General features: G+C 37.7%; 1 protein-coding gene across 1 annotated transcript in view; it reads left to right on the plus strand.

The window, feature by feature from the left end:
- Positions 1-9,602: 9,602 nt before the first annotated feature.
- uxs1 (UDP-glucuronate decarboxylase 1) overlaps positions 9,603-13,253 on the plus strand; it is a 42,903-nt gene continuing 39,252 nt past the window's right edge. The window contains exon 1 of the mRNA XM_053328413.1: positions 9,603-10,313. Within this exon, the coding sequence (XP_053184388.1) occupies positions 10,223-10,313 (91 nt within the window). The 5' untranslated portion in view covers positions 9,603-10,222. The remainder of the gene's footprint in view (positions 10,314-13,253) is intronic.

The following is a 13,253-nucleotide window of genomic DNA, read 5'->3' on the forward strand; positions in this document are numbered from 1 at the left end:
CGCTCACAGTGAGGACTCGTGCAAGACGAGCAGTATTGTGTGAAAGTGCGCTCATCTCGGCTATCGAGAATCTTTTAAAGGCGACTAATACGTCACGAGGCAGGGGTCACAAGGGAGGGGTGTGTATGTATGTGTTCGTGTTTCTTGAATTTTACTTTTATTTAAATTAATTGACTCTTATTTTAGCCTACATCTAAACACTTTTCTGACAGCTGGGTAAATTTAATACATGCGGATTCTACTTTTTCATTCCCAGACTTGCCGTGGGGAGGCTACTGAAGATGAAAAGCCTTAATTTAGACTGCAGTTATTGTGAAATTGTCATGATGTTGTGTTTTCACATAGCTTCACAAATAGTCAATTCACATTATAATGCATTTACAGTTCAAATGCAATATCTACTGCTTACATACAGTACGTATTGAGCAATAGTCTTATTTAACTGTAGGCACCCTGTGTATTTATTTGGACTATTCATATTATACTTATGTAGTTTATTCTGTCCCACCTTTCTTTGGAAGCTGAAAAAATACAGCAGTAAATCTTGATGGTACAGTATGTGAACATACTTGGCCATTGAATTCGATTCAGTTGACAAGGTCTTGTTCATGCATTGAAACTGACTGAAATACCTCAAGTGGCTGTTTGTGTGGGTATGTTACGCAATAGTGAGAAGAAAAACAATCACCAGTTTCAGTTATACATTATGAGTTTGAGGGCTTAACAGAAGCCAAAGTACCACTGTTCATAATAGCAAGAGAAATGTAACAGAGCCTCCTGTACTCAGCTTCCTGCAATATAGTTTAATCCACCATCAGGACAAATGAAATGCCATAGAGTTACACTATTGAAGTAAACTTTGTGGAATGTGCACATATTTGATTGGCTAACACAGTGCACTATTCATTTATCTTACACTGTGGTTTAACATTTTTAAAATAAGAGAGGATAGTACTTTATTGAGAGAAATTTGTGTGCAACGGTTGCAAGGTACAACAATATGAGGTATGAAAAAGAAAAAAATGTCTGTATCAAAAGAGAGAACTACCAGGTGCAATATCAATAACAATAACTAATGTGAAATATGTGCAGTGGTCAGGCTCATAGGTAAATACATTGACTAAAGTACATTTAAAAAATCAGAAAGTTCCATGGTGAAAGTAAAGTGTCTGATGATTAGACTCAGAACACATGTCATGCTCTTGTGCATGACATGTGCATGATGGAGTGGTTGAGAGTCATTATCGGTTCTATTCCCAGGACAGAGCCTGCCTTACTGATGAGCTTGTTGATTCCATTGATATCCACTGCCCCCCCCCCCCCCGTCCGCTGCCCCAGCAGTATAGAAAATTGCACAGGCCACCACAGACTGGTAAAACATCCTCAGAGTAGAACTGTAGAAATTGAGTGACTGGAGCCCCCGCAGGACATGGAGACAGTTCTGGTCATTCATGTACACAGCATCAATATTCTTGGTCCAGCCCAGCTTGTTGTCTAGGTAGATCCCTGGTACTTGCTGTATAATCCTATAATCCTGAACTGTCTCCACATTCACCCCATCGATGGAAATAAGAGTGGGGGGTGATTTCCGCCTACTAAACTTCACCGCCAAACTCTTCTGTCTTTCTGGTGTTAAGCTGCAGGTTGTTGAACAAAGCAGTCCACAACACCCTGGTAATCAGCCTCTTTCCCCTCACTGACTTTACCCACAATTGCAGAGTTGTCTGAGAACTTCTGTAAGTGGCAGTGTTGTATTTAAGGTCTGTGGTGTGGAGGGTGAAAAGAAAGGGAGACATGACCATCCCCTGTGGAGCCCCTGTGCTGTTCTGAAGTCTGACAAACAGTAGCCATCCAGTCAGGTAATCAAGGATCCAGGATACCAGAAGAGCATCCACAGTTTTCAGTTTTCTCCCTAGTAGTGCAGGCCGGATGATACAGGAGCGTACAGGAGAAGTCGAAGAACATGTGTCTCACTTTGCTATTTGCCCAGTCCAGGTGTTTATATTTGAAGAGGAAGGTGATGGCGTTCTCCACCCCCAAATTTGGTTGAGGGAGGATAGGGGAATTGAAGGGAGCAGACAGTTGCAGAGCTGGGTTGAAGGATGAAACAGGAGCCTCCAAATCAAATCTGTTGGAAAATAGATTTACTCATTGGCTCTGTCCTGGTCTCCCCCTGTCACCTGGCCACCAGTCTTCTTGTAGCCACTCCACATGTCCTTCATGCTGTTCTGCTGGAGTTTCTGTTCCAGCTTCCTGTTGTTGTCCTCTTGTTACTGGACAAGTTTGTTTTCTTTGGTGGAGGCCCTCCCTGGCACCCATATCAGTTCTGTGGTCTCATTGGTGGTTGCACTGAAATGAATAAATGAATATCTTGCCATAGCCAAAAGCTGCTTAACAAAAACATTACACATTAAACTTGAGCAATCATATACATTTGTTGTGGTTTATTAATTCAGAGGTAAAAACACATTTGAAGGCTGTGACTGTTCCGTTTTAGCTTTTTGAAAATATTCATGTATTTACTTTCTGAATTAATTATATTAACACGTTTTATTCTATTTGGAATACTCGCTTTCTATTTCACTGCAGTCTTTGTGCTAACTCTTTCACCAGCTGCTGCTTTCACTTGATGAGTTTCACTGGGAGGAATAATGTGTTGAGGGTCACACAATGTGCTACATTTCTAGCCCTTAGTGTACAGACACTTCAACCAACTGGTAGGATTCATTAATGCAGCATTAATCAGGTTGCATAGTAAAGACATCCATTTTTTAGGCCTATAGCAACAAGACTATGATACATTTATATGTGGGCTCAGAAACCAACAGCTGGCCTTTAAATTGGATAATATCCTATCGTAATATCTCAGTAATGATGGAATAATAATGGAGTAATAATGTGGAATGTGGTGAGTATTTAATATCTTTGCATTAACAACGAACATATGATAATATTATGATTGATGTAATGGTACAGGAACATCTCAAGGTAAAAATGGGAAGAAAATGTGTTATGTATCACAAGATATTATCATCAACAAGATATGTCATCATCTTGATATTATCTTGCAATAACAGTAAAAACTAACTGTCCTTAAGTGTGAAATGACAGTCTTCACATGTGAGAAATGTGGAGGCCACTGATGACGTTGTTTCCTTTAAAATCCAACATCTTGATAACTTTGAGTGGGCATGAATCATTTTTACTCTCTAATTCCATATTCAAGAAAATGATTCAGTAACTTTATCTAGGAGCGCCACTTTCCTTAACAGCCAGTAACATTTGATTGCATGTTTGCAATGAGAACTGCATGCTAAGCACAGTCACATAGAGCATCAATTAAAAACATCAAGCCGCAGGCATCAAACCTGAGGCAGTTAGATAAATGAACATGATGACATTAGCCTACATTCTAAACTAAAGCGCTCAGACCCTTAGCACCATTCTTGTAATTTACATTCTTCTTTACAAATTGTTTTCATATATGTCTACTGATTTCTACTCTACTCTCTCATTTCATAGTTTCACTTTCAGTACACTTTTTAACCTCGATTATGAAATATAAAAAATGTGCATATTTTGGTGAAGTAAGGTTGTTTCAAATGACTGACACATTAATCTCACGAAGCACCAAATGAGCAGTACATAGTTGACTTTCATGAGTCTCTGTCCTTGTGTTCTGCTAAAATACCATAATATTTTCTATATTATACTTTGTATCATTGCACTAATTAACCATCTGCCTCTGGCCGCAGCTTTGTCTTGCTGTGTGTTCACGTTGCACCATTCTACATACAGCTCAACAAATGGAAATACGCTTCTAAAGAAAATCCTACGCTATGCCAACAGTAGGATTTTCTTTAGAAGTGTATTTCCATTTTTTGAGCTGTTGTCATGCGTCACTTTGATTGGCACAGCTGTTTCATAGGAGACTAGGTATGTGACTGACTGAGAGCCTATTTATCAATCACCAAACCATGCAATCTATATTCCACATCACCCAGCTTTTGCACTTTGCGCTACTGCAAATACATGAACCCATGTAACAGGCGCTGGAGATGCCCACACGGCTCTACATCCAAGACGGACTATTTTGTGCTTGTGTGAGTAAAATAGGTCCCATCAAGTATAAACACTATTAAATTAAATTAAAAACTAGAGCAACTGATTCATTAATAAAGAAAAAGGTTAAAAAAGGTTTCAACTTTTATGTGTGCATGTAAGTGTGTATTTATTTAAATTCCATTATATCAGCTTTTTAGTTAACATGTATAAGCTAAATTACCATCTTTCATCTGATAAGAAAACAAAAGAAAGAAAATTGTGTTATCAAAATCTTTGTAATTTAGGTACAAATTGAATTAATACAGTAAAGCATACAGAGGCACACTGTGACTTGTTAACAGCAGTGGACTATTAAACATTCATGCTCTGTGCACTGTTACATGCTCCATACCCTAAATGGAGCATGGGGGCGGCTGTGGCTCAGGAGGTAGCGGTCGTCCTCCAATTGGAAGATTCCCAGCTCCTCCAGTCCACATGTTGATGTGTCCTTGGGCAAGACACTCAACCCCAAATTGCTCCCATTGCTGCACCAATGGTGTATGAATGTGTGTGAATGGGTGAATGACATGTAATGTAAAGTGCTTTGAGTGGTCGCAAAGACTAGAAAGGCGCTCTATAAGTACAGTCTATTTTACCATTTAAATGCATTTTATTTTCTTGTGAAATATATTTGCAATTATGCATTCACGTGTTTTGCTCAAAGCATTTTTAACAACATTAAGAGTCTACAGCCATGCTAGCAGCTTTGACTTATCTTTAAAAAATCTTTCATAATTGATTCAGTTTTATATTAGTAACAATATTTTGTACCTTGAAATTCACTTGTGTCATTATAACACATGTGAATGGTGTTTGTTCTATTTAATCATGACTGCATTTTCCCTGTGCATTGCTAGAACTGTCGCATTTGGCTTCAGGTGTCAGTTCCCCAAGGTTTTACTTATGATGACGTGATAGAGCCACACATCATGAGCTACAGTATAAGCTCTATCGGCTGTTTTCATGCCAATTCTCGCTGTTAACAGCTGTCAGATGGTCCATTACCAAACGCCTCCCCCGACAGATGGATTGTTCGGTAAATGATCTCTGATGGATTTTTATCAGCTAATGACATAACACATTTCAAAACATGCCAAAAAAACAGAAACAAAAGAGATGATGTAATCCTTCCTCATGAATATCTTTTATAATAAAATGAAAATGTGTCCCTCTTCCCCTGACATGCAATTGCAATTGGTATTTCTACGCACAATTTAATTAGCAATTTGTTTGAATTTAACTTGCAGTTGCAAGATGTGACCCATTTTCACTGACTTTATGAACCCTTCTGATGTTAAATAAATTATTTTCGTAGACGTGCTGTTAAAGTGTTCCCTTAAAATAATGGTACTGTGATCATCTGACCCCGGATGCGTAGGTTTCATTATGTTCAGTTTTTTCATCTCACAGTGGATTGCCTTTTGTGAGCATTTAGAGAGGTCTTTAAATAAAACAGCTGACTGAATACGTGTTTAATCACAGGGTTATTAACTCATATATACGTAATTGTGCTTTCTGCTATCTCAGTGACTCAGAGTGAACAGCTGTTTCCCAGGAGAAAATCATCAATGCATTGTGCCCTTTAATACCTAAACACTGAATTATTATTATTATTATGAGTTTTTTTCAAATAACTTCAGCCCATATTCAATCATAAATTTCAGTCATGAGTGGATGTATAACTGTCTGTATGTTATAGTGTATATTCAAATCAGCCATCAAATAGCTGGAATAATAGTGATTCTGATGTCGTTCAGTTGAATCATTATCTATTTCTGTCTTGTATAGTTTTGAAGAGAAAGGAGGCCATGCAAAAACAAACAAAAAAGGAGAGCAGGTGCCTGATGTTCTTGCGCAATATACAGTACCAGTCAAAAATTTGGACACACTTTCTCACTGATGTGAATGGGAAGATGTGTCCACACTTTTGACTGGTACTGTACATTATCCAGAGCAAGTAATGTGCCATGTTATCATGCTGTGTAAGAACTTTGCATATATTTTTTGTATTTTCTCCCCCATAGCAGTCGTTTTGGAGTAATTCATTATTCTTTTGTTTACTTCCTTTATTGTTTTCATTGTCTGTTTTAGTCATATGAAACAGCCAGATCATAGCTTAGAGAGTCCAATCAGGAAATTGGTGATTTTTATTACATGTGTCCAGTTAGTTATAATATTACGCAACTGTCATGTTGTGTTTTATGTTATGTTGCATTTAAATACTGCATTTTAGTTCATTTGCATGTGAATATTGCCAGTGTTAAACTAGTTATGAGTAGCTATGGTGTTCCTATTGAAATCCAGTACTTGTATATTTTTCAAACTGGTGAACTTTAGGTTCATTATTAACAAGTTATGTACAGCTATTTACATATAATTTGAATGTAGTATTTGCACATTATAACTTTGTAGCTGTCTTTTACATTATTTTATGTCTGTGGATGTATGATGTCATTTAAATAGCATCTAGTGATTGGTGCTACCTGTCAGTTTTACAAAAATCTTTTCATGACATTGATCACAACAGTAAAGAGCATTCAACTTTACTCTCTCTTTACTTTCTCCTGGAGCCTGTTAGCTATCTGTTGATTTGTGAACGGACACATGGGGGACAGAACAGACATGAAAAAACAGATTGTGAGAAGAAATAGACTATTTAAAGTGAGATGTGTGATGGCTAAATTTGTCTGTTGCATCCTCAGGGCTGAGGGTTTTCATGAAGGACAAGAACATTGCTACTGAGTGCCTTTTACCAGAATGACACTTACTGTGCCACCGGTTAGACTTAAGTGCATAATTCTCTCATTTCTGTCTCCCTGTCTGAGTTTGCTGTCATCTGTGGTACTGATAGGATTGAAAATTAGAGGAATCTACAGCCGATTTTTCAATTTTGATTTCATAGCAAAACCAAATAACCATTAGGATGTCTATATGTATGTTTATAATTTTCATTAAGATTATTTTATACATGCAGTTCTGTTAAGTAGTCAACTGGTAAGTCTAAAGCCACCATCTTTAAACAAACAATCACATTTGAATCAAATGAATCTTATACTGTAAGCTCTTGACAAAAAGAATAGCACAACCAGTTGCTTGCCAGTTGATCATTAGTGTGGTTCTGGATTTGGTCAGTAAGCATAAACAGAGGGTTTTCATCAGGGAGCCTGGGTGTGAACTGTCAGAAGTAAATACTATCACTATTATCTATCTATCTATCTATCTATCTATCTATCTATCTATCTATCTATCTATCTATCTATCTATCTATCTATCTATCAGTCAGAGGTATGTGTGAGAAGCATTTTTCAAAAGTCTGGATTTGTATACAGGACTTGCACATTCACAGGTAGATTATAATAACCCACAAGGTCAATTACGTATCTAAATACAACAATAACACCAGGATTTTGCTGCGCAGAAATATGGTGAAATACATAATAACAAACTCTTTGGAATGAATGGGTTTCCCAGACATCCATTTATTTTTGGAGACCTGCCGCAATAAAACTATGCCCACCATAAATTGATTTTTCTAGTTTGGAGCTGCCAGTTGATTAATGCCCTCCCTCTCTCTCTCTCTTTGTCTGTCTGTCTCTCTTTGTCTGTGCCCTCCCTCTCTCTCTCTCTCAATGATTTACTCACAAAAAGACATGGATGCATCTGCACTGAGGTGTACTCCCCCCCCCATTGCACACCAACACCCTCCTCTGACATCTGTACATGAGTGGCACAGTTGCTCTATCTCCACTGAAAAACACAAGGACACGTACTGTAAATGTAAATGTAAAAACAATTACACATAAATTGTGTATCTACATCGCTTTGTAAAGCTGTGATGATATACTGTAAGAACCATAGATAGTAAAATGTATGGATGTAATTACCTTGATATCACCCACTGGTTTGTAGACTACCATATTGAGGCCTCAAGTTGGGCGGTTTGATTGTCGCCATCTTTGATTTTTTGGAGCCAGAAGTGACCATATTTGGATGAGAGAGTGGAGCTGACCCTAGAGCTCATTGCTGCAAGCTTGGTTAATTTAGGTTAGCATTGCACATTGATGGTCTATGGTTAAATGTGATAATGCTAATGTTAATTTTCTCTAGCAAAAAACAGGCTTAATGTAATGTCTTTTATTTCAACCTAGTACAAGACTTTTTTAGTGCACCAAAATGTTACACTTAACTTTCACTAAGTGAAAACACTGTAAAATAGTGGCCGCTATACTCTGAATCTGGGGTTATGAGATGGTTATGTTATATAACTAACATTGTTACCATGGTAGTGACAAGACCATGACAAGGTAGCCACGCCCTAAAACCTACCCTGCTTTATTGTCTATTTTAATTGCAAAGGGAACATAATTCAAAAAATGAACATCATTCTGTATTGAATGAGGCTTGAAACTACAAACTGAGCCCATAAACATAGTAGGAGACTGTTTACTGGGGTAATAAATCAAGTAAGAATTGGGTCATCTTCTTAGGGGTCATCTTCTTAGGTTAGCTTCTAAGTGATCCTCATCACCAGCTGTACATCAGTCCAGTCTCATTAGGGCATTGAGTGAAAGAACGGTCAGTTAAGGGTTGAAAGTGAGACACAATAGATTAAACTTTTTCTGTGATAAACATGAGCATATAATATATAATATGACCTATGACTACAATGTGGTGCATATTTTACATCCCACTACATCTGCTGTGTATTAACCTATACAGACAAAAGTATGTTATAGGCTGAATTTGTTTTCCAAATAACAAACAAAGAAAACAAACACATGTCCAGTTATACCCATTATCATTAACTGCAGGGTTACACTCATCAAAACGATACAACACCATCCCATTGAACAAAATGTGCAATAGGAAATGATGTCAGATGACAACAAGACCTAGTTTTTTAATGACCTGCTTTCACTAACTATAAGAAAGTTTTTTTTTAAATCAACTCTTGAGTCTGGAAAAACATTACAACAGGGAAGTGATTATATTGTTGTGGTACCATACAGCCTGCATGTTGTTGATTTATTTAGGGATGACAAACGAGTTTAAACATAACAATTGCCTATTGTCTGACAGTCTCATTACACAAAGTATCAACAGTAGGTCTGGTTGTCTTACTATAAATGATACCTACAGCATCAGGACATTTTTGCAAAACGTTTACAGCGCCAAACAGGTTAAAGAGGTTGCAATGGGAAAATCAACATGGTATGCAACAAGGTTAGTTCAGTGCAGTATGGAAAGTTTCGTGTCATGGAATGAATGAGCCATTGTGTCAGTGTTGAAAATAAATGATACTGGAACTTGAAATCTTCGCCATCATTAAGAAGGATGCAGAATACATATTATTTAGTCTGTCAAATTACACGTGGTTTTTAAGGTCGTACAAATAAAACTGAATAAAATAAAACCAAATGCTTATTTAGATCAAATGAACGTCACACCAGTCTGCAGGAAAAGTCAGGCTGCTAAATCGAGCAAGGAGTAATCGCTCATCTGCTATACCTCGGCCCAGCTGAGAGGAGCAAATTGTGTGTGCATTTGTGCAACGTTAAAATGAGCACCTGTTTTATTTTCTCGGAACTAACCTGGATATAATTGCGAAGCGGGGTTTGCGTCTGTTAAGTTTTTTTAATCAGCAGTTATGAAGGAAAACGAGAAGACGCTGTCAGTTTTTAGCTAAGTGTGGCGCTAACGGCTAAGTGTTTGCCTTCACTGTGTTACTTGTGACTGAAACGTTTGTAAATGTGCCTTTCGGATATCTATCTACGTGTGTTACAGTTTATGTGACTGTTGACGTAGTCTGGGAACACATGGCGCCAGTAATTAATTTACTATGTAGTTGTAAGTGTGGACACTCCCGGTAACTGTTGGCTACCTGTGTGTGCGCTGCTAGCCACGTAAACTGCTCCTGATTGGTGTTGACGTAGCAGGAGCAGCTAGCTGGCCTGTCCTGAGTAGCACATTTTATGTGAATTTGGGACACCAAGTCATTGACAGCCGGCCTGATAATTTCAAGACGCACCATTTCCACCGAGGACGTGAGCAGCCGTGACTCAAAATGCTATAGCTGCACCTGGACGTGTTAGTTTCCTGGTCCTGTTGCACTGAGCGGATGATGAAGCGGGTCATCTGGCTGATATCAGGATTAAACAGAAGAATGATGAAGCTACTTTTTGCCCTCGCTTTGATCGCCTACATTGCCTGTAAGTAAATGAAACTTGTGTTACCTGGATGTACCTCACCTTTTAAACTGGCAACATTCCTGTGGTTGTTAATTTTCAACCATAGTGACCAAAGTGTAAACTTGTGTCAGTAGTTTAGAACTGAAAATAAAACATAAGCTACTGCTTAGTGGCCAAGCCCCCATAATGTGCCCAGCAAGACTTGGAAGAATAGTTGGACATAATTGGACGAACCTAACTTAGGTCATCAGTCCCTCAGGAAGCAGCCAGGCTCAACATACAGTAAGAATATATTAGATTACAGGATGGTTTCTGGACTGGATTTTCTAATTCAGGAGAAACCCATTGAGATATACAGTACCTTCTCTCTTTATCTCATTTGGGAGACACTGCTTCATGTGATTATTAGAATGAGGAAGACTAAACAGTCGTTTTAACTTTTTAACAGTCAACTATAGCCTAGTATGATCTTAAGAATCATTCACAATAATCAACTTGCAGTCAATGTGCACAATCAGAAAATCGCAAGAGTTGTACACTGTTGTGGACAGACTATAAAGTAAAATTTATTTATGTAACTCCAAATTCAGGTGCACATGCACATGCTGCTATCAGCTGATTACAACACACAAACCAGTTTCTAACTTGACAGACTGGGACACAAGAGGATGACTGTTACAGATGTTAGACCATTATTTACCCTTCAGTATACAATATGTGGAAGAACTTGCTTTAGCAGCATGACCCACCACTACTGAATGCAAGAAATACTAATAAAGTATAAATATTTGTCTGGACACAGATGCAAGATCTTTTGAAAATTGAACCAATTTGAAGTCAGCTGCATCACATACACAGTTTATGTGCCCCAGGATACAAACAGTCACAGTGGAAGATGAGAAAATAGTTGCACATCACAATAAAATGTTAGCTGTCTGGATATCGGGAGTCGCTGTGGGAAATACAATTTAGCTTACCCTCTCTGTGATACACCTATCACACACCACACTCACTCTCTGTGACTCAGCCTCTCTCAATGGTGTGCTTCAGTCTCAGTCTTATGCTTATTCTATTGTGGGCAGACTGTTTTCTTAAGTTTTTCACTTGGTGCAAATATTAAGTCTGAAATCTTGGTCAAAGTGTAATCTTGGTAAATTTGACTGATGTAGCAATGTTTCATACACAAAATGCAGATCAAAGTGATTCATAGGTTATAAAAGAGCAGGTGATTTAAACAACAGTTAAAATATTAAAATATGTTTAAAAAGAGGAAGGAAAAATAATGAAATCACAATAAAAGATAAATAAACAGTAATAAGAGATCATACATTATCCTGCTTATGCCATGGCCAGTTTCAAACAAAATACCATCTCTGTGATTTTACACTTATAGTTAATTTTCATCTTGTCTTCATTTAGTTTCTGAGCCACATCATTTATATGGTTTGCTTTGCTAGTAAGTCAACCTAAAACTTTAAAGGAAATTAGTTTTCTAACCATGACAAGCTTTAAAACTGTGAGAGAAAAATCCATGTATTAATTGCTTCCAGTCTTTAGAATAGATAGATAGTGCTGCATACTGCTACACGATATTATTGAGACTTTCTGTCCAGTGGAGATAATGTTACATTGCTCTCTCTTTCTCTCTCTCTCTCTCTCTCACATACACAGGATGCCTCTCTCTCTCCCCCGCTGTTACAGATATGACAACTTACTGTCTTCGTCTTTCTCCCTCACAGTCACTTATACCTGTGACTTCTCCACATCTCTTTATTTCTGGGTTGTTTTGGTTAGATTTCCCTCCTGGTCTTTCCTCCTTCCCTCCTTTCCCCCTTTCATTGCATTTCATTTCATTTATTGGTTTATATGAAACATGGATAATGTACAATAGATGTATTACACCAGATATAGCATAGTGCTGATTTCCATCTGTAGACCCTGGGCTTATATAGCAATATAAAAAAGATTATTCCACATGACACTAATATATAAATACTTAAAGGATAGACCAATGCAAATATATTCAAAGAGGCGTAATACGACTTCATATTATATATTATTTTATCATTTACAGCGACTGTGGTATAAATAGATTTAGTAGAGCTGCAATGATTCATCAATTAATTGCTAACTAATACATTGATTTCCAACTATTGTGATAATAATTGATTTGAGAAATATTGAGAATGGCCAAATTGTCCGACTTCAGCTCCTCAGATGTGTCTTGTATGATAGTAAACTGAATATCTTTGGGACAAAACATTTGAAAGTTTCACATTGGGCTCTGGGAAACAGTGTTGAATATTTTTCACAATTGTCAGACGTTTTATAGGCCAAACAACTAATCAATTTATTGAGAAGATAATTGACATATTTAGGCCATCGATAAAGAAAGTGATTGTTAGTTGCTGTCCTAACTTTGGTTATTGATTCATCTGCTACTCTCTGATTATGGTTTGGTCTATAAAATGTCTGTTGATTAGTCAGTGATTACATATTTGAAATAAAAGCAAGGTGAGTCATTTAAAGGCCTGAACTGATCAAATTCAGAGCAGAGAATACCACAGTCCCATGTAGAGGTCACTGCTGCAGGATCCACCATTTGTATGTAAGCCAGACTCATCTTGCACCTGTCAGTCATGCTACGCTGTTGATGTGTTCAGTTCAGGTTATTCAGTATGCTGGCTGGGTGGTTGACCTAGGTAGACATGACTTTTTTTAATATTTTTTTTCTCCTTAAAACTATGCTGAGGTACAATAATGTTAACTCTGACCACGACTCATAGTGATGTCGTTGATAGTTTAAATGCTTTGTTGTGTTTTTTTGTAGTGTTGACAGGCTGCTAGGTTTGGACTGACCCCTCACATTCCTTGACAGTCCGCCATTGAACTCTTATATTAGAACATCTATCTTGCCAAGTGGCACCGCGCTGGACATTGAGCCCTGCCCTCCTGCCAGTG

The sequence above is a fragment of the Scomber japonicus genome, chromosome 11, assembly GCF_027409825.1.
Source record: "Scomber japonicus isolate fScoJap1 chromosome 11, fScoJap1.pri, whole genome shotgun sequence".
Classification (NCBI taxonomy): Eukaryota; Metazoa; Chordata; class Actinopteri; order Scombriformes; family Scombridae; genus Scomber; species Scomber japonicus.